General features: G+C 35.1%; 1 protein-coding gene across 1 annotated transcript; it reads right to left on the bottom strand.

Moving 5' to 3' along the window:
• Positions 1–27401, bottom strand: LOC143566492 (uncharacterized). The gene is made up of 5 exons (XM_077053178.1): positions 27146–27401; positions 21384–21881; positions 20545–20885; positions 19914–20469; positions 1–125 (listed from the first exon to the last, which is right to left on the bottom strand). The coding sequence occupies exons 1-5, from the start codon at positions 27399–27401 to the stop codon at positions 1–3; spliced, it is 1776 nt and encodes a 591-aa protein (XP_076909293.1).
• Positions 27402–27421: the final 20 nt, after the last annotated feature.

The following is a 27421-nucleotide window of genomic DNA, read 5'->3' as shown; positions in this document are numbered from 1 at the left end:
CTATATTGCAACACTTGCCAACGTCACCATCCGGCCCAATCCACTTTCCGAGTTTGCACCAATTGCCACTGATTCGGCCACCTCACCCAGTATTGTTGAGAGCCTATGAAAACGCAACTCAACTCCTCCATTCCACAACCCGTTATTCAACCATATTACCAATCATATGTCCCACCTTATGCACCCACTATTTGAGCCTGCTATCATTGCGGTAGCCCAAACCATCTTCGCAACACAATCCCAAAACACGTTTATCAAATTCAAACCTACCCAAGTGTTGGGTTTCAGTGGTGATCAGTTAAAATTTTGTTTATTAAATCCGGTTCAATAAACGTGATTAATAATAATTAATCATAATAATTAATAATTATACGCAGCGGAATACATAATTAATCAGCACCGAAAACTAAACCCCACAGGATCTGGTTACAGAAAATACGAGTACGAGTCAAAACATTAAATATATAATTATAAACTAACAATATATTTAAGTTTACCTCGGTTAATAAATAACCGGTTGAGACACCGAAGGCTAATGAATCGAGCTAGGTGACACAAAGAGATCCAACGACCAACAGTGGCGGTGCGTGACGGCAACGACGGCGGCGACGGTATCCGGACAGCAGGCGGTGGCGGACAGGCGGCGGTGGCTGGTCAGGCACCGGCAGTGATGGCGGCGGTGAAGCAGGTGGCCGGATGTTGGATGGAGGAAGGATGAGATGGACTTGTTAGGATTAGTTGTCAGGTTATTAAAACATCATATATTTATATAGCCTCCTATTAGGTTTAACTAATCTCATTAGTTATAAACCTAATGGGCCAACAAGTTCAATTCTTACTCCAAAGCCCGCTCCATGTAATTTTTATCTCATTAAAGTGTCTAACCCAGTTAACTAACTTAAGCGGGTTAATGGTTCATTACCTCACGGTGTAACTCTCACGTGTCATAACCCGGTTGGCCGTATTGACTTACCCTCACCGGTCCATAATTCCAACAGTCTCCCACTTGGACGGTTTCTGGTTAAGTTACTCAATACTGACAGCCAGCGGTGCTTTAGCTACACATAGCTGCCCCCAACAGGTTATAACATTTTAAATTCATTAACCAAAATAATCTTGGAATACACTATTGCAAGATAACGAATTTATGGTAATCGTTGTCATCTATCCTTTCTATATAAGACATCAATTGAACAATGAGACATGGATCAGGTTCAATCTCATATGACATTCAATCATTATAGTTCTCGATCTAGAGTCAAGGTGGTCCAATCAAACACACAGTTAGTTTGGGTGAGGCCTCACACTTTACCAGTTTGAATCAACGAGGGTGCCAAGATGTCTAACTGTTACATATCATGTAAGAGTACAGAATCCCATCTTGATTACATACAACTCCCACTGAACTTCAGATTATTTCTAACCAATGCCTTTATAGCTGGCAGTTACGCGACAGCGGTTGACACTGATCAAAGAATAACCTTAGTAAACGAAAGTTCTAAAATGTATCTCAGGTCTAAGGATACTAAATGAGTATACCAGTATCAAAACATCTTATGACTAAGATCCATGAAGATGATTTGATGCAAGTTACATCCAACGTCATTCATAATGAGGTCTGTGAGTTTGGAAGTCAACTCCTTGAGTCCAAAGTCAAAATAGTCTTAATTCAGAGTCGTTCCCACGAGTCTGACCGACTATGGATAATTTAGAATACAATATTCACGGATTAAACGTATTAAAATAAACGCAGTTATATCATTCAACATTTGCATTTAACCATTAAATCAAAAGAGAACTTAAAGTATAACTGTTTGAGATGTTCACACATCCAAATACTAAATCAAAACAAACTACTAGATAATCTAAGACCGATAGCATCTCTGTGATGATCATGCTTGTCCTGAGTCATCGGTTTAGTGAGCAGGTCAGCTAGGTTTTGATCTGTGTCTACTTTGCTTATTATGATGTCTCCTTGTTCTAGTATATCTCGTATATAGTGGAACTTACTTAGAATGTGCTTGGCCCTGAGCAATGGCTCCTGTGTTATCACAGATTACGTCGATCGATTTCCGAAAGCTTGGAACTAGATCGAGGTGGGCTATGAATTTCTTCATCCAAGCAGATTGTGAGCGAGAATCATTTCGGTCAATCTGGAAGCTAGCGTCAGTGTAACACCATACAGTAAGTTCTTCTTCCACTCCTCCAAACACCAAAAACATGTCTTTCGTCCTTTTCATGTACCTCAGAATGTTCTTCACAGTAGTCCAGTGGGCAATGCCAGGGTTTTGCTGAAAACGACTAGTCATGCTCAGTGCAAACGAGATGTCTGGTCTAGTACATAACATAGCATACATGATAGAACAAATCGCTGAAGCATAAATTGCTTGCATGTGCTTAGTTGCAATGTCCTTGCCGGAGATTGCGATTTGTTCAACACGGTTCCTTTAGCCATAGGGAGAGCTCATTTCTTGGAGTTGTCCATAGAGAAGCGTGCCATTACTTTGTCTATGTATGTACTTTGACTCAGCCCTAGAAGCCGCTTAGACCTATCTCTGTAGATCTTAATTCCTAGAATATAAGTAGCTTCACCAAGATCTTTCATTGCGAAACAAGATCCCAACTAGTTCTTAACTTCCTTAAGCATAGGGATGTTGTTTCCAATGATCAGTATATCATCCACATATAGGATGAGGAATGATATAGTGCTCCCACTAGCCTTTCTGTAAACACAAGGCTCATCTTCATTTTTGATAAAACCAAACTCTTTGATTTTCTCATCAGAATGAAGATTCCAGCTGCGAGATGCCTGTTTAAGTCCATAAATGGACTTTTTCAGTTTGCACACCCTGTTAGGATATTTAGGATCGACAAAACCTTCAGGCTGAACCATATAGACATCTTTAGAAAGATGTCCATTAAGAAAAGCATTTTTGACATCAATTTTCCATATCTCGTAGTCATAGTACGCGGCTATGGCAAGTAATATCCTTATCGACTTAGTCATAGCAACGGGCGAGAAAGTTTCATCATAGTCAATACCTTGAGTTTGAGTAAAACCTTTCGCGACTAGCCGTGCTTTATAAGTCTGCACATTTCTATGCATGTCGGTTTTCTTCTTGAAAATCCACTTGCTCCCTACTGCCCGACACTTGGGGGCTAGCTCAACGAAGTTCCAGACTTGATTGTCATGCATAGATTGCATCTTGGCGTTCATGGCATCTTGCCATTTCTCAGATTCCGGATCTAAGATAGCAGATTTGTAATTAGTAGGTTCGTCACTTGACTCGGCTACTAAGAGGACCTCCGGACCATCTAGATGCCATAAGTATCTAGAGTTTGGTACGCGAGTCCTATTACTTCTGCGAACGCTTGTGTTCATGTCCGATGTATCAGCAACAATAACTTCTTGATCAAACATTCCAACTTCCTCAGCGGTAGTTTGTAGTTCTTGAATTTCTTCAAAATCGACAATATTATCTCCAGTTCCTCGATCGAGAATTTCCTTCTCGAGAAAATGGCCCTTACTTTTGATAGAAATCACATTTGTATCAGGATGGAAGAAATAATATCTGCTTTGGTTATAATATTCGATGAAAACAACTTTTACACCGCGAGATCGAGCTTATCATCAAAATCACTAGTGAAATAAGCATCACATCCCCATACTCTAAGGAAAGACAAATTGGGTTTTATCCCATGCTATATCTCATATGGGGTTTTGCTTACCTTTTTAGTTGGAGCCAGATTGACAATGTGGGCGGTGGTAAGGGCAAAGCTCCAAAAGGAGTGAGACAAGTTAGTTCTACACATTATTGATCGGACCATGTTTAGCAAGGTTCGATTTCTCCTCTCGCTCACGCCATTGTGTTAGGGTGTGCCGGGTGGAGTGAGCTGTGAAACAATTCCACGCTCTTTCAGATGATGTATGAATTCTGAGCTGAGATACTCTCCACCTCGATCTGATCGAAGCATTTTAATAGTTTTCCCGAGTTGGTTTTCCACTTCGTTTTGAAACTCTTTGAACTTTTCAAAGGTTTCATGCTTGTGTTTCATGAGATACACATAGGCATACCGACTGTAATCGTCAATAAAAGAAACGAAGTATCTTTCATGATTCCTAGACATGGTTCTGGAGGGACCGCATACATCAGCATGTATGATTCCCAGCAGATTCTTTGCTCGTTCATTCTTATGAGTGAAGGAGCCTTTAGCGAGTTTGCCAGCTAAGTAGGATTCGCAGTCATCAAAAGAGTCCGGTCCTGTGGATTCAAGAATCCCTTCGGATTGGAGTCTCTTAACTCATGCCTTGCTTATGTGGCCAAGTCGACAATGCCATAGAAATGTATCATTGATACCAGATCTGATACGATTAGAAAGATTATATACATTATTGTTTATTTGAACATCAACCTCATAAATACCATTTCGAGGTTTAGCCTCAAAATAAAAAATATCATTCAAGTAGGCAGAAATAGCATTACTATTAAAAACGTACTTAAATCCTTGTTCAAATAATAAAGAAACTGAAATAATGTTTCTGGTCAAACCAGGTGCAAACAAACAGTTATCCAAAGTAACTACAAGGCCGGACGGACAAGCAAAACGATATGTGCCAGTTGCAAGAAATGGGACTCTCTTCCCGTCTCCAACGATGAGTTCCATGCTGCTTTGTTTCAGCTTCTTCCAGTTTTCAGGCTCCTACAAGACATTAACGATGTGGTAGCCACATCCGGTATCAAATACCCATTTGTTGCTAGAGATAGTGAAAGGTTCAATAACGTAAATAGAAATACCTTTAGAGGAGCTTTCACCATTGATCCTCTGCCTTTTCAGCTCAGCAAGGTAGTCGGGACAGTTATGTTTCCAATGTCCCATTTTGTTGCACTTGTAGCACTGGCGCTCTTCAGGAGGCGGCGGGTGGTACCTTTGCAATACCTTTGTTAGTGTTGGTGGCAGACCTGGCAGCAACAGTAACCTTCTTCTTGCCTTTGCCGTTATGACCCTGGTTCTTGGGTTTAGGCTTGAGGACACCAGCAAATCGAACCATAAGAACTTGATTGGTTTTAGCGGGAATATTCATCTCAGCCATCTTGAGCATTCCATGAAGCTCCGGCACTGTCTTCACCCAGCCATTCATATTGAAATTCATTACGAACTGGTCGTAAGAGCTGGGAAGAGAGTTCAGGATGAAATCCGCTACCATTTCATCTGACAGGGGATATTCAAGTTTCCTTAGTTGTTCTATGTACCCTTTTATCTTGACGACATGCGCACTAACAGGTGATCCCTGTTCCATTCTGCAACTGATGAGCTGCTTCATGGTGTCATAGCGTTCTTGGCGGGCTTGTTTCTGGAACATGCCCTTGAGTTGCTCAAGCATCTCACAGGCATCAAAATCTTCCAAGCCTTTAGCAAGCTCGTAAGACATGGTGGCTAGCATGATACAGGCGACTTCAGCAGAGTCGTCCATATGTTTGTCAAGAACCCTCCTGGCATCAGCAGTATTGTTTTCATGCTCGGTTGGAACAGGTCCATCGAGAACAAAATGCTTCTTTGCCATCTTGAGAACAAGTCCCAAGTTGCGGTGCCACTCAAGAAAGTTGGTGCCATTCAACTTTTCTTTCTCAATGATAGCCTTGAGGGTGAATGAGGAGTTATTATCAGTAGACAACAGTTCAATTAAGCAAAAGTAAATTTTATTAGTATTTTTGATGTTTTTAATCCTATTATTAATGACCCAATGACATTACTAAATAGGAACTTGAGAATCTGGCTTCCAGCTACTAATGGCAGCTGTAGCACACAACATTAGTAAGTGGTTAGGCAGACACACAATGATTACCAATTGTGGATAGAGCACAACTCTCGTTTATAAGGCCTATTAAGACAACATTTGCCTAAGTAGATACGTTTAGCCTCATCTATGCCCACCTTAGTCTCTAGATAGCTGTAGCACGTAACAAGAGAGTAAAGTAATAGTGGCCCTAGCATAGTCACTTGTGAAAGGGCCGGATGTGTCAATGGAACTCTTTCACCTTGAAGGGATAGGCTAGAAATCAAGTGCGATGCTGTAGCTCCAAACACTTGAAGTTTCGCAGTATGCTTCAAGTGTGACTTATAGTAGGATGGCATAGACTATTGATTAAAATTGGGATTAATTTTAAATATTTACCGAATAGAGTAAAAGTCCAGTTTTACTTTATTGATCGAGACAACTTGATGAACCCTTTCATCTCTCAGGACACTTAGTTTTATATGACCTATTAAAACTAAGTTCGCGATAATACCAACCAATTTTAAGTTAATAGTTTTACCTATTAAGTTATTAGTTATGGAAAATTAAATTTAGTTTAATTTTGCAAAACTTGATTGGTTAATTTATTTTAATATATTTGGTATTAGGTTGGTGGTATTATAATCCTATTATAAGCAAGCAAACAAAATAGCAAACAGAATATGTAAATCTTAAATGGCCATGATTAGTGATTGATCTTGCCAGAGCCTATTAGCAAGATCAATCAGGTCAAGGGGTCACAACACAAAACAACCACAAGGATGGACTCTTGGTGCATCCCGTCATCTTTGGTAACTCCCACTGACTTCAAGAACTCCATGAGCTCGTCCTCGTCCTCGGTTTTCTTCAGGTCTTCTTCATTACAAAATTACACTAATACAAGTAATGAAAAACTAAACCCTATCTATTACAATTTTGAACCATCAAGGTGGCCAATAACCATAAAATAAAACCAAAAACTAAATACAACTTTTGAACCATCCATATGGCCAAAATAAAATCATTCAACCAAACAAACAAGGTCGGGCCAAATTTACATATTCAACGGAAAATAAGTCGGGCAATATTTTGGTCAAATAAAATAAATAAAATTTTGACCAAACTAAAATTGCCCTAATATTTTATCTAGCTCGTAAACGTCAACTCTCTTGAAGTTTATGATGTAGAACCGGTGAAAATACCGGATTCGACTCGTATGTTGTAACCAAGGCTCTGATACCACTGTTGGGTTTCAGTGGTGATCAGTTAAAATTTTGTTTATTAAATCCGGTTCAATAAATGTGACAAATAATAATTAATCATATTAATTAATAATTATACGCAGGGGAATATATAATTAATCAGCACCGAAAACTAAACCCGACAGGATCCAGTTACAGAAAATACGAGTACGAGTCAAAACATTAAATATATAATTATAAACTAACAATATATTTAAGTTTACCTCGGTTAATAAATAACCGGTTGAGACACCGAAGGCTAATGAATCGAGCTAGGTGATACAACGAGATCCAACGACCAACGGTGGCGGTGCGCGACGGCAACGGCGGCGGCGGCGGTATCCGGACAGTAGCGGTGGCACCGGCAGGCGGTGGCGGACAGGCGGCTGTGGCTGGTCAGGTGCCGGCAGTGATGGCGGTGGTGAAGCAGGTGGCCGGCTGTTGGATGGAGGAAGGATGAGATGGACTTGTTAGGATTAGTTGTTAGGTTATTAAAACATCATATATTTATATAGCCTCCTATTAGGTTTAACTAATCTCATTAGTTGTAAACCTAATGGGCCAACAAGTTCAATTCTTACTCCAAAGCCCGCTCCATGTAATTTTTATCTAATTAAAGTGTCTAACCCGGTTAACTAACTTAAGCGGGTTAATGGTTCGTTACCTCACGGCGTAACTCTCACGGGTCAAAACCCGGTTGGCCGTATTGACTTACCCGAACCGGTCCATAATTCCAACACCAAGCCCAACCAACCAACTCCAAATATATCAAGCCCAAAATTTCCAACCACCAGCCAATCAAGCCGACCAAACCCAACTAATGCAAGCCCAACCCATCCAAGCTATTCAGCCTAAACCAAACCAAGCCGAGCAAAGCCAAACGAATCTAGCCAACCAGGGCACACAAGGATGTGTGTACTACATCAATGCCAATGAATTGCAACTTAGGAATCATGTCACCACTTCACACTAGTCCTTATGCCCAAAGACCTACCTACCCCGAGAAGACAAACGCTGCAAGCAACATTTTTTATTTTTATCCGTTCGCATTTATTACTTTTGTTTTCTTCTTCTCTTTTGAATTGTATGCAAATTTTCAATATTATTAACGAATTGGTGTTTACATTTGGTATGTCCACCTTCACTTACTCCCCTCATAAAGCATAGCATGCATTGCTTATATCTATCTTTAGAATTGTAATTGTTTGCACATGATCAACTCAATTTAACGGTCTATGACTGGTGACCTCAAACATAATCGTTAGTGGAAACCGGGACCATGTACATGGCTATGTACCTGGTTATCTAATAGGAGCCGTAATCTGGGCTGCCTATGATCGGTCACTTTTGAACTGGGGCTGTGTACTTGGTTAAGACATAGCTACCTAATAGGAGCCCTATGCATGCATTTTATTTTATTAATTTTGTATTCCCATTTACGATTTATCATTATTTCAATATGAACGTCACAAACTTACACCCTCCCCGTAACGGTTAAACTTCTTTGGGAATAACACAACTAACTACTTTGCGTCAATATTTCTCTAATTTAGTTAGTTTCTTGTGGTTATCATATGTTTACACGGTTTTTAGCCTCTCATGACCCCCAATGTTTCAGATATTCGACTTAACTATTGTGATGATTATTTTCGCTTACTGTTAAAAAAAAGAGTTTTATTTTTGGTTTTAATACCCAACAACTTGTTACGCCTTCCAAACGTTCTACCTCGATATACATTAACTCTAAGAATTTTGATATTTAAGCTTGTTTAATCGTTTTGGTGTTGAACTAGTGATCTTGATATTTGACTTCAAGAGTTTTCTTTGATTTTCAATGGTCGTTAAATTTTGCTTTGCCTTTATTCCAAATTTATCTTGATTTTCAAAAAGATTTTTCTTAAACATGTATGTGTGATTTTTAACCCACCCACGGAACGAACCATGCGATGAAATAAGTAATTATGAGTGCACACATAATTACCGAAACCCTCGCATGGAAGTCATGGTGGGTACGTTGCTGTGCGAACAACTTAGAACCGAGGAACTAAAGGACAACGGTACAAATGATATATAATTTGAGAAGGTCATGGTGGATACGCCGCTGGTGCATCCTATATATAAGTGGACTTGTCATATTACCCATTTGTAGCGTTTTCCGGGTCACTCGAACGTCTGTGTTGTTTCGTTTTACTACGGAAATGATTTATTAATTCGGGTTATTCACATTCGGGACGAAATTTTCAAAAAGTTGTGAATACTGTAACATTCGTTAAAATTCGCACCTTAAAACCCAACCCATTTTTATCATTTGTTTATTTATTTAATTACTTATTTAATAACAACTATATATAATATACAAAAACACCCATCTAACGAAACTCTTAACCATTTTTGCGCCCACCTCTAAAGTTCAGGGACTGCTTTGCAAATATTATACAACAACCTTTCTTCCTCCTTCTTCTTTCCCGTCTATGGCCGCCACACTAAAACCCAATTCTTGGACCGTAATTCAAGGGATTTTTGACGAAATTATGGTTACCAAATCATCTAGTTACCAAAAACGCTTCACACCGACACTAATCATAATAAACGATGAAGAATTGACAGCCAATTTGAGCAATTTCAGGCCGCGGCTAACCAAGGCTGTTTCCCTATATATACTAAGGCAAAACACAATTAAACTCTTCCACACATTCCTCATAGCATCACGACTGTAAACCCTAATTCAATTACAACGTATAAAGCCGATCTAACCCTTATCAACCTCGAGTTGAAGCCGTGAAGCCCTAACCATCGTTTTCTTCTGGTTCGTCATCAATATTGGTAATTGAAATATGTTAATTACTTGTTTATACTCAATTAACACAAACCCTAAATCAAATTTAAACGAACAAGGACCAATTAAACCGATTTGATGATTTAGGGTTCATATTTGAAATTGGGTTCTTGTTTTGTTGTCTATATTTGTATTTTACAACTGATTTTATCCCAAAATAAACGAACCAGCCCAATGGCTGGTGTGTGGTGTGTAAGATCCCAGAACTGGTTAAGGCGCGGGTTCGAGCCCCCCGACCCGGTTTTCTTTATCTATTTTGTTGTTTTGTTATTTTTCTTTATTAATATATATGTAAGAAAAATCAATTAACTAATATATATTTTTTTTAACATTCGCTTAGCAAACCGAACTATCTTAGAATTTTAAAAATTAATTTCCTTTTAACTTTTTCCGTTAATGTATATATATGTATTAACTAATTTTTAATATATATATATATATATATAGATATTATATAATGTTTATTTACTTATAAATAATTAACATTGTTTATTTATTTATAATGATTATTTATAAATAAATACATAAATAAATAGATATTATACATAATGTTTCCTCATCAAAATATACATATTATATAATGTTCACTTATTCTAATTATCCAATAATAATAATAATAATAATAATAATAATAATAATGATAATAAACAGAGCTATATTATAGTTTAAAATAATTTATTCCGTTAATAAATAAATATGCATGTGTATAACAATTCTTATCAAACATATTATATATAAGTTTATGGTTAATTAATATTGCTTATTTATAATGTTTATTTATTTCTAAATACATGCTTATAAGTAAATATTAAGGCAAAGTGCTAATATTAATAATGAAAATGAAAATAATAATAATACAAATCATTAATATATATATATATATTCATCTCCAAATTTATTTTAACAATTAAACTAATAGATCTTTAAGCTCAAAACACCATCAAATCGCAAATCTGTTATAATCATCGTGAATTTCTTTATTTATTAATTAATTTTGTCGTTAACAATTATGGCGTTTTTATTGACGTATCTCGAGAAGTGCAACCGTTGCCACCTTAACTTTTTATCATCGTATCAACACTTTTTCCAACCGTAAGGTAAATAATTCATATCCCCCTTTTTACCGTTTTATATTTTGGGGGCGTTATGCGTTCACAACTCAATCATTTTATTTTACTACTATTCCATTATTGGCGTTATATGATATTGCTCAATTAGTTATACGTGCAAATGTGACTATATGTTTATTTTTTGTTTTGGTGGTTGGTATCTCATCCTCATCCTCATTCTCATTCTCATTAGTATGATCATACGCCATCGGATTAGCTCATTATCTATGTGATTCGAGTGAAAAGACAATTTTTATATTTATTGTTATGCTAGTTGTAGTAGTTCATATTTATCTCAAGTAATTGAAATTTTCAATATTTTATATATTCAAAAACCGTGATTACTTGCTCAACTTTATGTTGACAAACTATATATTTTCACGCATGGCGCATGTAGCTATGTTGGGTGAAGCAAGAGATTAAAGAGTAGATTGCACTTTAGGTTGCATGAGTAATAAATACGGATTTTGTTCTTATTTATTTAAGTTGTAATGTTATTTAATTCGAGACAATGTTTGTGTTTTTGCGTACTTGAATTATATGAAATACATAATTTAGATATTGACACGTGTATTTTACTTTAGTGTCTTTCGAGCTATGATACAATTATGTCGTGCCCTGGTATATTCCGCCTTAGGTTGGGGTGTGACAAATCGTCTCTTCGGTTAATGCATAATAGTTAGGGTTTAGAGAGTAACATATCGTAGCAAACATCTTGGTCAGTATAGTTTGATTTTAGAGAATTACCTTGACCACTTTATCAGTAAATTTCATCATGGACTAAAGTAGCAAAATAAATAAATAAATAAATAAATAAATAAATAAATAAATAAAAATAAAAAAACTGAATTAAATTAAACATAAAATTGACAAATTTTCAAACTTTGGACTGAAGTAGCAAAAGTATCAAACCACAGGGACGAAAATGACCATTAACAAAAAATAAACAGGAGAAAGACAAAAATATCCCTTAAACTAACGACATAGTTGGATCCTGTTAGACGGGGGGGGGGGGGGGGGGGGGGGATAGTTGGCTAATGTTTAAAACTATAAGGACTAAATTAACAAAATTTCAAACTTTGGACTGAAGTGGCGAAAGTAGCAAACCACATGGACGAAAATGACCATTATAATTAATTTTATATATTTTCCTATTATAATTTATGTATAAAATAATATATATTATTTATTTATTTTTTCATAACATTATATATATTAATTAATAATTATTAAATATGTATTTAAAAAAATTATATAAATGGCAGGCTCGTTTAGGCTCGCGAACGGGCTCGAGCTCGATAATTGAAGCTCAGGCTCGTTTATTAAATGAGCTTATTTTTAGGCTCGAGTTCGGGCTCGATTAAGCTCGGCTTGATCGAGCTTTTTAGCGAGCCAATCTCGAGTAGCTCGCGAGCAGCTCGGCTCATTTACTGCCCCCTAGCTACTGAAAATTAAGGATCTAATTTTAAATCAGTCCAGTGAAATGAAGTAAAATTCATAAACTATATAAACGGTAAAGTTACACGCTAAAATTCTTGCTTATTCTCATGAAATCTTTATGGTATTAACTTAGGTTTACTTGAATTTTGTTGTGTTTTTTTTTAAATGTTTCAAGTTTTCAACTAAGATCATTTACTTTTATCCAAGTTTCTTTAAACCGATCGAATAAAATAATAAGCATGTCATATACCGTTGAAAATATATAGAAAAAGAAGTTCTCCTTTTAAGTAACGTTTAATTTTTGGACTCAAATAATAAATACCAACTAATAAAAAATAGCACCAAAACGCCAACTTTTGAGGATAATTTAGAAACCCAAATTAAATCAGTGAAGTTGGATATTTGGATATGTTTGTGGGACATAATTGGCTAAACCTCCTATATCTATCAGTTCAGCCCATTTTTGTAAATGGGAAGTAATATGCTAATGTTATCCTCAGCTCAGCCCACTTTTGTAAATGGGAAGTAATATACTACTGTAATGTTATCCTTGATATCCTATTGAAAAAGGATTGTATATCTTTAAATTATCATCAGGTGACAAATACGTCGGCAAATAAATCTATTAAGTAGAGGAATACTTTTATACACATCAACATGAACAAGATATATATAAATAATAATTAACGTCTCATATATATATGACTATAAAGATTATATGATTATAGTGTAATCTAAAATTTTGTGTATATTTATCTATCTATTCTAATAAAAGAATACTCAATTTTGCCACTTGTTAATCTTATAGCCCTCTTCATCTTTTTTCAACCTATTTTAATATATAGTCCCTTATCTTTAAGCCATTTCAATATATGAATTTAAAGTTTATTTTTATTAAAGGTAAATCTTAACCGATTTATTCATTTAAATTAATGGTTAAACAAGAAAAATAAGGAAATTTCAAAATTGAAGTTGCAGTATTATTAGAATAAAATTTTCAAGTCACAGATAATTGCAAATTAAAGAAAATAAAGGCGCATCATTGTCGAAGAATTTGGATTTGTATGGTAATAAATTACAAATTATTTTTAAACTGAGATTCAAGCAACAGTGCATAATATTTTATATAAGGTTGGTTTCAGATTTAGATTTAAAATTTTCTCATATGCAATTGAACTCAAGAAAATGTGTATTTTCTTGATTTTCTCTAAACATTTTGTATAAATATTGCAAACATGGAGAATACCTATTACATAAATCTTGGTAAATAGCTTTAATTAACTCATTAACGTTGGATATTATAATTACAATCCATATGTATAAGGATTTACTATATGAAACTATATGTCATTTATTTATTTGACTTTTTTTTTGTAATACAAAGGGTTTTAGTAATAAGAAAATCAATATTTAGTTTTCATAATTTTCTTCTATAGTTCAGACCAAATTGCTTCAAAATATATATTTTATTACTTGATTTATATCTTTTTTATAAATTTAAATATATTTAATTTAATATGTCTTATATAACAAATTACTTAATTAAAAGCATTCAAATTCAAAATTTTATACCCAAAAATCTATTTCAATCTTATCCCACTATTTTCGCTTTCCAAAAATTATTTAGGATATTGAAACCTAGATTCATAAAATATCGTTTTCGTTAGGTTTTTACATAATTTCAATACTATATTAACTTATTAATTTTATTTTTATACAAATACAACGAATTGGGGGTATGTTAGTGTTTTCTGTTGGTTAGTACATAATTAAATGTTTATTATGGTTTATCTTCAAAATAATAAAGCTATAGACAAAATTTTAAAAACATTACAGTTATAAAATTTATTATTAAAATGTGTTATAAAAATTCATTAAGATTCACACCTTAATTATAGTGTAACTTAATAGAGATATTTATTATTTTTATTTTTCTTATTATTTGTAACTTAATAATGTTCCTCGTTACATTTCAAGGATAGTCCATTTTCATATTAATTATAAAAAAATAGTTAATTAGATTAAAAGTTATTTACCATGCTTTCATAGAATCCGAAATCTTTGCTTCTTCTTCTTTTTTTCTCTATGAGTTGTTAATATATATATATATATATATATATATATATATATATATATAGGGTAAGGTTAAAATGAAAACCCACTTGAGTTGTGAAAACCCGCGAAAACCCTATGTAACATCGTTTTTTTGTTACATGTAATATATGTTGTAACATTTAATACAAAATATCGAAACATCGAAAACAAAATTTTTTGCTATTTTTTAACATTTTTTTACTAATTTTTATATATGTTTTCAGGAGAGAGAAAAAGTTATATTTATAGTTACATTTTTTATTCACTTTAATTATGGACCACAAGATTTAAACATTAATTAAAAACATGTGGTTGAGAATGAGTTTCTAGAGTTTTCACAACTCAAGTGGGTTTTTATTTTATACTTAGCATATATATATATATATATATATATATATTGATTAATTAAGTATTTCAACGACTTTCCATAATATTAACTAATAACACGGGATTAGTATTCAAAATTTAAACATTCCTTATTCAATACTTTGAACTATTATTTATAAGAATCATTACCTTCACTTTATGCAACTTTAAATATTATAATATTTTTCTAACTCAGAATAATCACTGTTATTTGAACAATGACTTTAAGGGTAGTATTAGGGCTGGCAATTCGTGTCTTAACAGGTGTGAAGCGACGCGTTGAACACAAGTATAAAACATGATACGGCTCGATTAACTACTTTATATGTCATAACTATAATACAGTTTTAAGTTTCATGTACCAATAAAAGAATATGATAGAGTCTAGCCTACTAATTTCAATTATTTAAGAAAATTAAAAAATCATATACCGCACTTTTTTGTTTAACAGGTCTTATCGTGTATTTAACAGGTGGTACCCAATTGCCAGCCCTAGGTAGTATGTCTTTGTCATTTTCATGTGAATTACATTCATATAAAATGGAACAAATCATTTTGTTATATTTTAATTTTCGATTTTTTCTGTTGCTTTATTATACAACTTTTAATTGTTAAATATAAAATCAATTAAAAATTTGTCAAACATAAAATATTAACGAGAATAAATTTATCATGATCAATCAATTTCAGCCTTTAAAGATTCTAAGAATGATTATATCATCAAAGTTCAGGTAATATGGTTTTTGGGATAATCATATTTTTTGAATAAACATGAACAGATGATCTCAAATGACATCATATTAATTGTTGAAAATGTATGATATTTTATGTGAATGAATATTTTTTTTTGTTAGTTTCATGGATATATTTTTTCATTATTTAGGGTTGGTATGTACTTGAACGAACCTTATTTGTCACATGGACAACTATGTGTGGCTACATCAAGATTTACAAGCAAACCTATATGTTAACTTATCAAGAGTTACAAGAACACATGGACTAAATATTTTCATTTTTGATAAATAATGTATACCGACCAATACAACAACAAATTAGTGTAGAAGGTAGTTTTTTTACTTATTTATAACATATTTGTGTAACCTTGGTTTTATAATTTTTACAATTTTAATGTAAATTGTAATTGTATTAACAATATATGATCATTTTGTTGACTGGATCTCACTTAATAGCTAGAGTTTAAAATTTTCACTAATTACCCGTGTAATACACAGGTCTCAAACTAGTGTGTGTGTGTATATATATTGAAGTTGATTTGACCTTAAAAAATGAAGAATGATACGTTCATAACAATTTATTGTTAACTAAATCTTGTAAGTGGATACTTAAAAAGGAATGTTTTTTTAATTATTGAGTAAACTGCGGTTTTTATCCCTATGGTTTGTCCAAATCTACGGTTTTAGTCTAATAGTTTCAAATCTGTGATTTTCGTCCTTGTGGTTTCATATCACTTGCAATTAAACCCAGCCACACTAACCCCGTTAAGTCTGGTCGTTAAACACATCAGCGTGCCCTTCACGTGAGGGGTAATTTGGTCATTTTTCCCATATACACGTCAGCCCCTTACATGAGGGGGCTTGCGAATTAGGGTTGGGGTTTATTTGGGGAGAAAAATGACAAAATTACCCCTCACTTGAGGGGCACGCTGATGGGTTTAACAACCAGACTTAACGGGGTTGGTGTGGCCGGGTTTAATTGCAAGTAAAATGAAACCACAGGGACAAAAATCACATATTTGAAACTATTAGATTAAAACCGTAGATTTGGACAAACCAAAAGGACGAAAACCGCAGTATACTCCTAATTATTATTATAACACCATGGTACAAAGTAAGGTAAGGTAACTGAGATGTATATTGTGCATTAAAGTTGTATTGTACGTAGCGATGAGCATTTTATCCCAATACATGTAGTACCTATCCAGTACTCGTACACGTATCCCATACCGATTTAGCCTATTCGGTACGGGTATCGGCACTCGTTTTTGTTGAATTTCAGTACATGTACGAATACCTTTGGTATTCGTACCTGTTTGGAATATGTAGGGATTTAATTGAGATTCTTCATATTTAATATATAAAATAAATTCTCCAACCATGTTATTATGGGACAAGTATCAAACGCTTCTTCAATATTAAATAATATAACATCCTAGACTCGAACAAACAAACAAATCACTTAAAGTCAGTCACTGGATTAAAGTTCTTCAATACTATCTTATCGTTAAATCGGCAACCAATTTGGTACTGGTATTAATTTGGTATCCGTCGTGTACCTGTACGAGTACCGGTACCCGAATTAATTCAAGTTGTTTGTTACTCGTACTGGTACCCGGTTTCAAGATCGTCGAATATTTGGAAATAAAAAAGCAAAGTGGTACAAAAGCAGGTACCGTACCGAAATACCCGTACCCATATCATACCCAAAATTTTGGTACGGGTATTGGTACATGTTTTTATGACTTTCAGTACGGGTACAATAGGGTACGGATACAGATAGCTCATCCCTAATTATACAACTATAATGTATTTGGGACAACAAATGCTTGATTAAATCAAGAAATGGAATCTGGAAGAGGTTTAGACGGTCAGTTTCAGGTTCAGAAATAGAACTGGAAATCTATTTATCATGTTTCCGTATGTACCCCTTTTCACCTTGAAAAACTTTTCTAACAATAAATACTTTATTTGGTTCAACACACCAATATTACTGTAACCTACAATTAAAATAGAATATAAAGTGACAAGCAACGAAGCAAAGTCATCTGAACTTGATAACGATCTATATGTAGCATAATTCATGAGGATCACTAAAGTTGTCTTCCTAATTTTGTGTTTGTTATCTGGGACAGCCCTGAGGATTTAAATACATCGGCGGAGCCAAAATAAAAAAACTCGTATGCACTAACGAGTAACGGAATATATAAGTTACTTTTTTAAAGGACGATTAACGTATTTTTGTTTATTTGTTTTTATTTATTTCTTTTAGTTTTTTAATTTAGTTTGTGCCTAATAACTTTAAATGGATTATGAATAAAAAAAGTTTTTAGCCATTTATATTTAAAATGATTAAAATTCGTACCTATTTTATAATAAAAATTAATATATATATATATATATATATATATATATATATATATATATAGAAGTATAGTTTGAAAATCCTCTTAAGTTGAGAAAACCCTATGTAACATCGTTTTTTTTTGTTACATGTAATATATGTTACATTTAATACAAAACATCGAAAACATAAAAAAAAATGTTTTGCTATTTTTTTTACATTTTTTTAGTAATTTTTATATATGTTTTCAGGAGAGAGAAAATGTAAATAAACTTTAACAATTTTTATTAACTTTAATTGTGGATCACAAGATTTAATATTTAATTATAAACATGTGGTTGATAATGAGTTTCTATAGTTTTCACAACTCAAGTGGATTTTTATTATATATATATATATATATATATATATATATATGATCAAGATCAGGATCATGTAAGAACTTTTGGGAATTGAGAACTATGAGAACCATTTTGAACAAAAAAAAAAATCCAAAAATAAAAAAAATCATAAAACAAAAAAAACAAAAAAAAAGTAAAAAATACCAAGGTTTTTATTTATCATCCTGGTTTCTAAAAAAGCGAAAAAAAAATTCTCAATTTAGCTAAATTTTATATATATATATATATATATATATATATATATATATGTAATATGTATACATATGCTTTATTTTCTATACACATATGTATAATTTAAGGTAAATGATAATGCACATATGTGTACATTACGTAACTAGAGATCAAATAAAATTATATATATATGTGTATAGGTATAATACGAATTAAAAAGAAAAAATAAATTTCAGGTTTTTTTAATGAAACCGGAATGAAATATAAGAATTTTGGTTTTTTTTTTATTTTTAAAAATTTTTGCTTTTTTTTTTTTATAATTTTTAAAATTTTTTTAGAGGATATATATATATGGTAAGGATTCTAAGAGAATCATTTTGAACCACTAAAAAAAAACCTCTAAAAAAATTTTAAAAATTATAAAAAAAAAAAAGCAAAAATTTTTAAAAATAAAAAAAAAACCAAAATTCTTATATTTCATTCCGGTTTCATTAAAAAAACCTGAAATTTATTTTTTCTTTTTAATTCGTATTATACCTATACACATATATATATAATTTTATTTGATCTCTAGTTACGTAATGTACACATATGTGCATTATCATTTACCTTAAATTATACATATGTGTATAGAAAATAAAGCATATGTATACATATTACATATATATATATATATATATATGTAATATGTATACATATATATAATTTTATTTGATCTCTAGTTACGTAATGTACACATATGTGCATTATCATTTACCTTAAATTATACATATGTGTATAGAAAATAAAGCATATGTATACATATTACATATATATATAAATAAAATTATATATATATGTGTATAGGTATAATACGAATTAAAAAGAAAAAATAAATTTCAGGTTTTTTTAATGAAACCGGAATGAAATATAAGAATTTTGGTTTTTTTTCTTTTTAAAAATTTTTGCTTTTTTTTTTTTATAATTTTTAAAATTTTTTTAGAGGTTTTTTTTAGTGGTTCAAAATGATTCTCTTAGAATCCTTACCATATATATATATATATATATATAGGGTTTGGATCAAATACAAAATGAAATTAACGTGCTAAACATGAGAATCAAGTAGAGTAATTATATATACAAGTAGAGTAATTATGTAATTACATCATAGAGTAATTACGTAATTACTCTATGATATGATTACATAATTACTCTACTTGATTCTCATGTTTAGCACGTTAATTTCATTTGTACGTTAACTCTCCCCTATATACATATACAGGGAAAAGTTAACGTACAAATGACATTAACGTGCTTATTGTGAGAATCAAGTAGAGTAATTATATATACAAGTAGAGTAATTATGTAATTACACCAACCTCTCGTTGATGACCTCCATACTCGCATGCGCACCATGATGACCTCCAGTCAACCCTTCATGAACATGATTGAGAATATCCCAACCTTCTTCTTTTGTCACACATCTCCTCAGAATCCGATCACCACCAATCTTGAACAAAAATGGATCATCCCACACATACCTATTCACATCCTGGAAGAACTTCCTCTTTTGTTGCGTAGTCATACCCTCCAGCACAAAACCTTTAGCCAAATAATTAGCAAAATCAGTGAACCATGGCATACCTTGCTTCTCAGCAGCAACAAAGTCGATCGACTCGTGAGGAAATGTATCTCCAATCTCCTCCTCATGCAACTCTTCTCTCCTCGGATCCTCTAAACGGTATAGATGATCGGCCGCTACGTTTTCCGCACCCCTCTTATCTTTGATCTCGATGTTGAACTCGGAAAGTAGAAGAATCCACCGTATAAGACGAGTCTTCGCATCTTTCTTTTGAAAGTGGAAACGCAAAGCTGCATGATCGATGAAAACGGTGGTCTTGGAAAGTATGATATACGAGCAGAACTTGTCAAATGCGAAAACAACGGCTAAGAGCTCCTTCTCGGTGGTGGTGTAGTTCTCTTGGGCATCATTCAACGTCTTGCTAGCATAATAGATGGGGTGAAAATGTTTATCTCGCCTTTGCTTCAAAACCGCTCCAACTGCATAATCACTAGCATCACACATGAGCTCAAATGGCAAGCTCCAATCTGGAGAACAAAGAATGGGAGCACTCACGAGCTTCTCTTTCAAAAACGTGAACGCCTTCACACATTCATCATCAATAACAAAAGGCACATCTTTCTCGAGGAGTCGGGTCATCGGGCGGGTAATTTTGGAGAAGTCTTTGATAAACCGTGGATAGAATCCCGCATGGCCCAAGAAACTCCTAATCGCCTTCACATTCGTCGGTGGAGGAAGTCTACTTATAGTATCAATCTTCGCCCGGTCTACCTCAATACCATCTCTTGAGATCATATGTCCCAACACGATCCCTTCCGTCACCATAAAATGACATTTTTCCCAATTTAGCATTAACTTCGTCTCAATACACCTCTATAACATCTTCTTAAGATTAGCCAAACACTGATTGAACGAATTACCGTAAACTGAAAAATCATCCATAAACACCTCCATGGACGTTTCTATCATATCCTGAAAGATGGCCACCATACAACGCTGAAAGGTAGCCAGAGCGTTACATAGTCCAAACGACATGCGATGGTACGCGAACATGCCATAGGGACATGTAAAAGTCGTCTTCTCTTGGTCTTCCGGTGCAATGGGGATTTGAAAATATCCCCAAAAACAGTCAAGAAAACAATAAAACTGCTGACCTGCCAAACGCTCCAACATCTAATCAATAAACGGCAACGGGAAGTGGTCCTTCCGGGTAGCGTTATTCAATTGCTGATAATCAATACATACTCTCCAACCGGTAACCATTCTTGAAGGGATAAGCTTATTCTTCTCATTCATCACAACGGTCATACCTCGCTTCTTTTGAACAACTTGAGTCGGGCTCACCCATGGAGTATCAGAAATCGGGCAAATCATCCTGGCATCCATCAACTTCAATACCTCTTTCTCTACTACCTCTTGCATATTTGGATTGAGACGTCTTTGTGGTTGCACCACCGGTTTGTACTCATCTTCCATTAAAATCCAGTGTTTGCAATAAGCGGGGCTGATACCTTGAATATCGAAAAGTCTCCATGCAATCGCCCACTTATGTAGTTTCAATATTTCAATCAACTTTGTCTTTTGTTCTTCCGTCAGCTTGGATGACACAATAACGGGCAAGTTCGAGCCCTCATCAAGATACGCATACTCCAAATGTGACCGGAGTACCTTTAACTTCAACGGAGCGGGTTTCTCCATAGAAACCGCCTCATTTTCACAACTAATCTCATTAACCTCTATCATCTCGGGCAAACCCGAAATCTCAACCAACTCATCACAAACTGAATCGTTCTCACACGACTCATCCTCTGTAAGACCCCGAATCCGGGGAATCCTACAGTTGGTATTCATCCAAAATACTTACAAAAATACTTAAACTTAAAAACAGTTCATTCCAATAAAACAACCAATTCAGAGTATAATTCAGCGGAAAACCATAATTAATAAAATAAGTTCGCAAAACCCAGGAATTATGCCCAAAACCAATTTAAATGTATTTGATAAAACTTTAAAAGGAATGTTCAATACTTAAAACTTCCGTCTACGTATGCCCTTCACCGTCCAAGTAGCTTCGTGCACGTCCAAGCGGTAATGCATCCTCCTCCTAACCTGAAACTCACACTAACTTGCACACAAAGTCAGCTTGAGCTGAGTGAGTTCAAGTTTTAATAAATAACATCAATAATAATAATCATTCCAAGGGTTTTAAAATAAAACGGGATATAACTGTTAGGCCATCATCAACAACACGTAATAATCCTTATATATATATAAACATCCTTGTAATTATATCCCTACATATACATCTTCCAAGTAATAACATCAGGGTCGAGCACACGTACAACCCAAACACGTAACATCTCATCCAACGTATGCAAACACAAAGTAGGCATACGTCAACATCCTTAGTCGATAACGACTAATAAACATAATTATTGGCCATACAATAATACATACAAACATACAATAATATCATCTCAAGGCCTACCCTATACAAGTAAGCCTATACAAAATAGTTTAAACAGTTCATCAAGCAAAATCGCTTAGGTGTGCATGCTAGCCCAAAAACTTAAAAAAAGTAAAAAGGGGCATCATGAACTCACCTGACACAAGGCACGAGTTCACCACGAGCTAGAGAACCCCTAAGTATCCTCACAACTCAAACGTCTGTCGGTTTACACACAATCATTACTAATGTCATCGAAAGAACTCGTTTATCCTACGAGACGTTCTAACATGGTTCGAGTTGCCTAAAGCCTCGACCTCATCAAACTCAATCATAACAGCCCCCGAGGCCTTACATTCACCAACACGACTCTTAGATACTCCCGGGGATAAAGAATTCCCAAATTGCCCCCGGAAGCACTAGGTGACACTAGTACGCGTAGGACTTTGACGATCCTGAGCGGTATTGATGAGAAGTTTGGTACCCATCTCCTCATGAAACTTCTTCCAAAACCTGGAGGTAAAACGCGTATCCCAATCCAAAACAATAGATACCGGCACCCCGTGCCTAGAAACGATCTCACGAATAAACACTTCGGCCAGCTGCTCAAAATTAAAAATCTCTCGAATCTGCAAGAAATGAGCGCTCTTGGTCAGCCTATCAACGATTACCCAAATGGTGTCATAACTGCCCCTAGGAGTACGAGGCAATTTAGTTACAAAATCCATCGTAAGATGCTCCCACTTACTCACGTACTAAGCCACCTCATACTTTATCGCAGGCCACCAATAATTTTTCTTCAGGTGCTTGTACATCTTGGTTGCGCCCGGATGAATGGAATAGCGCGACTTGTGTGCTTCATCCAAAATTTTACCCCTGAATCCCCCATACCTTGGTACCCATAAACGCCCATCCTTATACTTCACCCCATCACCGACGTCTTCCAACAATTTGTCTTGACCCCAAATACGCTCTGACATAATCCATTCCACCTGTAAAGCTTCATTTTGAACGTTGGCTATGTGTCTCAAAATATCGGGTTTAAGAATAAGCTGATAAGATTTTACACGAATAGGTTTCGGTCTCTCCTTCCAGCTCAACACGTCGGCTACCACGTTAGCCTTACCGGGATGGTACATAATCTCCAGATCATAATCCTTTATGAACTCCAACCATCGTCGCTGCCGCATATTCAGTTCCTTTTGTTCGAAGAAATACTTTAAGCTCTTATGATCGGTATAGATAACGCAAGGAACACCATACAAAAAATGCCTCCACAACTTAATCGCGAACACAACCGCCGCCAGTTCCAAATCGTGAGTAGGATAATTCGCCTCATGAGGCTTTAACTGCCGTGAGGCATAAGCGATGACTCGGCCTCGCTGCATCAGAACACACCCAAGCCCCTGGTAAGAGGCATCAGAATAAATAACCAGATCATCAGTGCCATCGGGTAAAGCTAAGATCGGGGCATGCGTCAACCTGTTCTTCAACTCGAGAAAAGCCTCCTCCTGCTCAGTACCCCAAACAAACTTAACGCTTTTCTTAGTCAACTTGGTAAACGACGAAGTGATTTTTGAAAAGTCGGGAATAAAGCGGCGGTAATACCCTGCCAAGCCCAGAAAACTACAAAATTTGGACTGAGACTTAGGAGATTCCCATTCATTTACAGCTTCCACCTTTGCAGGGTCAACCAAAATACCACTCGGGTTAATAATGATGTGTTGTAAAACACACGTATTTTCCGCACGTTTTATCTACGTATTATATTATATTTTATATGTTTTAACTCGTTTTAGATAGGTTTTACATACATTTATTAATCTTGTAGGTTTTGGGCGAAAGAAAGAAAGAAACCAAGCTTTTGGAGCAGTTTACGAGCATTTTACGCATACGTTTTCAAGTAAACAACTCAAGGCCCGACCCGTATGCATCATGGAGGCCCAAGACCATATTATATTATATTATATAAAAAAAATAAAAACCCTAGGCCAGCAGGAAGTTTCGATCGCAGCAACAGGAAGAAAAAAAGAAAGAAAAAGTTTTGTGTGCTAGGGTTTGGAACTTGTGGCGGCTAGGGAAGGAAGAAGAAGGCAAGGACAAGTCTCGGGATCATTCACCATCAATTTTACAGCCAAGGAGCAGCTCGGAATCACTCAATATCCTTCCATCTTTTACATTGTTCATCATATTATTTTACTTGTTCAATTGACTACATAGTTTAGCAATTGTGTTAGAGATTGACATGTTTATGATTGTTATTGATTGTTGGATGATTGTTAAGATGTTTGGTATGAGTTTAATGATGTGTTTATTAATTGTTCATGGCTGTCCAAATAATATGAGAGGCTAATCTTGTTAGTTCTACCTAGGAATGATGATTATTGTTAGTGTTTGATAGGTTTTATGGATTGTTTGATTAATAGACTTGAATTGTTATTGTAAAGTTTGATTTAGACATGAAATAGGTTGTGTTTAAGGGCTGGAAATTTTGGTGATTCATTGCATAAACCCCGTGTGTCGGTTGATTAGTTTTGTATTGATTGATCGGTGCATTGTTTGATTCTAGACTTGGTGTTTAGGGTTTGTTTGCGGTAGGTACCACCGTAGGGTTTTGTTGCATGATTAATTGGATTAAGTACAGCGGTCAAAAACCTTTCTTGAGACCGAGAGGTGATAGGAAGTTAGGGTTGTCTCATTGCCTTTGCATGCTAGAATAAGGATTGCGCGAGACCGAGTTCGTTTCTTGTCAGGTTTAGGTGTTTAAGCGACTAGTTGATCTATTTTGGTTTAAGTTGAATTGTTCCTCTATCCTTGGTTGTGTAGTATTCATTGCTATTAGGGTCGAGTGTTGGTGAGACCGAGAGGTGATCCTTCATTAGAACACGTTAGCAATTGTTTCCCGGTTTGGTCGTTTTAGGCGATTTTGAGTAGTTTAGGCTTGTTGAGTGAGACCGAGAGGTAATCCAGTGAGCCCGAGCGATCCTTAGTCATGTCATCTTTAGGGACCGATGTCTATATATCATTCAATCCATTAGCTTGTTAGACCTACAATTTGATTCAGACCTAGGTAGACGTTTTCTCCATCCTAAGTTAACACAGTTAGTTTTCCGTTAAGTTTTCTATTTTTGGTAAGTTTTGTTAGTTAATCCAGTTAGTTCAGTTAAGTTAAAAGAAATCAAAAATCAATATAATATTATTTTAAGGTAGGTCTTGTCTAGGGTTAGTGATCTTTAGCATTCTAACGTGTCCACGTGTTTGATACTCGGACTTCCTAAGTCTATACTACTTGCGATCGGTACATTTGCCAGTTGTGTGTGGTTTTAGGATTTTCATTTTAATATTAAAGCTTAGTTGTGAGGGTCATTATTATAGGGTTATTAGACACACATCAAATAACATGACCCAGTTCTAAAACGCCGCGTAACCAAAAAGAACACTTAGAAAATTTCGCGTACACTTAGATACTCCCGAGGATAAAGAATTCCCAAATTGCCCCCGGAAGCACTAGGTGACACTAGCACGCGCTTTTAAGAGTTGTTTAGGGGATTAACATTCAACTCAGCCCTGTGTGGGCCCAATATGATAAATTCACAGCCAATAAGTCCACACGACGCTACACGAGTCAAATGGGTCGGTAATTCGAAAGTACAACGCACCAACTATTCAATAAACGCAAATGCGCGTTGTACCGACCCATTTGAGTAACCGACAACCAATTCAGCCCCATAACTTATAAAAATGATTTTTCAACAGCCCGTACATCAAACCGAGTTCACCCGAGCTGAATTGGTCGTTAATCACTTCAACCCTCGCGTTAAACGCAACAATCTACAATTCTAGTCAATCGAACACAAACATTCAAACTACAACTAGTTGACCAATCAAACGAACACCAATGAACATGATTTTAAAGTATCTTATACTAGACATACCTAGGAAGATTTTGGTTCAAAAACCTCAATCAAAACAGTCTCAGAAAGGTTAGAATTGACAGCCACCCGGTAAGCCTACAACACGAAGTTTAACGATCAATACGCGTGATATAATGATCAATTAAGGTGTAAAAGACTGGGGGAAACATAGAACTAACCTTCAATTGAAGATTTAGACCTTAACTTGGCTGCAAAAAAAGAGAATCGCAGGTGTGGGGGCTGGGGAGGCTACCGATCAGACAAGAGAGGTGAGGGGGGGGGGTATAAAATATTTCATCCTAGCCCCTCCAAATTGAATAATAAGGCAACTTGGAAGAAAAGTTAAATGATTTAATGTACTGGGATGAAGAGAAGGTTTCCGAGAAATGTCGGTTAAATCCCAAGAATTATACATACTTTACAAGCTTTAAATCTTTGAGCCGAAAATTAACGGGTGTTACATCCTCACCCAAATCATCACAATCAACCAGCCCATTACTTCCCATGAGATCCGCACCACAAATATAGTCGAAGCGGCTATCGATACCTACAATAAACGAGTTAATAAAATAAACCGAGTGGCATGGACCACCGAAATCATCTTGATCACTCGGATGCTTCATCGACTTCACGACATCATAAGTAACATTCTCATCACCAACCCGAAGCGTGATCTTCCCATCATACACATCAATAAGCGCTTTTGCGATACGTAATAACGGACGACCAAGAATAATGGGAACCTTCTCGTCGACTTCCATGTCAAGCACCACAAAATCAACAGGGAACACAAACTTATCCACCTTCACTAACAAATTCTTGATAATACCTCGCAGATACTTAAACGAATGATCGGCTAACGATAAAGACATGCGAGTCGGTGTAAGCTCGCCTAACTCCAACTTCTCATACAAAGAATACGACATCAAATTTATACTCGCACCCAAATCTGCCAATGCATGGCTCATCGCATCACTACCAAACAAAC

The sequence above is a fragment of the Bidens hawaiensis genome, unplaced genomic scaffold (assembly GCF_021521415.1).
Source record: "Bidens hawaiensis isolate Kalapana, Puna unplaced genomic scaffold, B.hawaiensis_p1.1 tig00022895_1, whole genome shotgun sequence".
NCBI lineage: Eukaryota > Viridiplantae > Streptophyta > Magnoliopsida > Asterales > Asteraceae > Bidens > Bidens hawaiensis.
Note: the sequence above shows the minus strand (reverse complement) of the source record. Positions and strands in the feature narration are given on the sequence as shown.

Coding starts and splice junctions, on each gene's coding strand:
- LOC143566492 (XM_077053178.1), bottom strand. CDS start 27,401: ATGAGCCATGCATTGGCAGATTTGGGTGCGAGTATAAATTTGATGTCG. Junction 21,882..27,145: donor TCTTGGTCGTCCGTTATTAC/GTATCGCAAAAG, acceptor GGGGTCTTACAG/AGGATGAGTCGTGTGAGAAC. Junction 20,886..21,383: donor AGTTGTTCAAAAGAAGCGAG/GTATGACCGTTG, acceptor TGGTGACGGAAG/GGATCGTGTTGGGACATATG.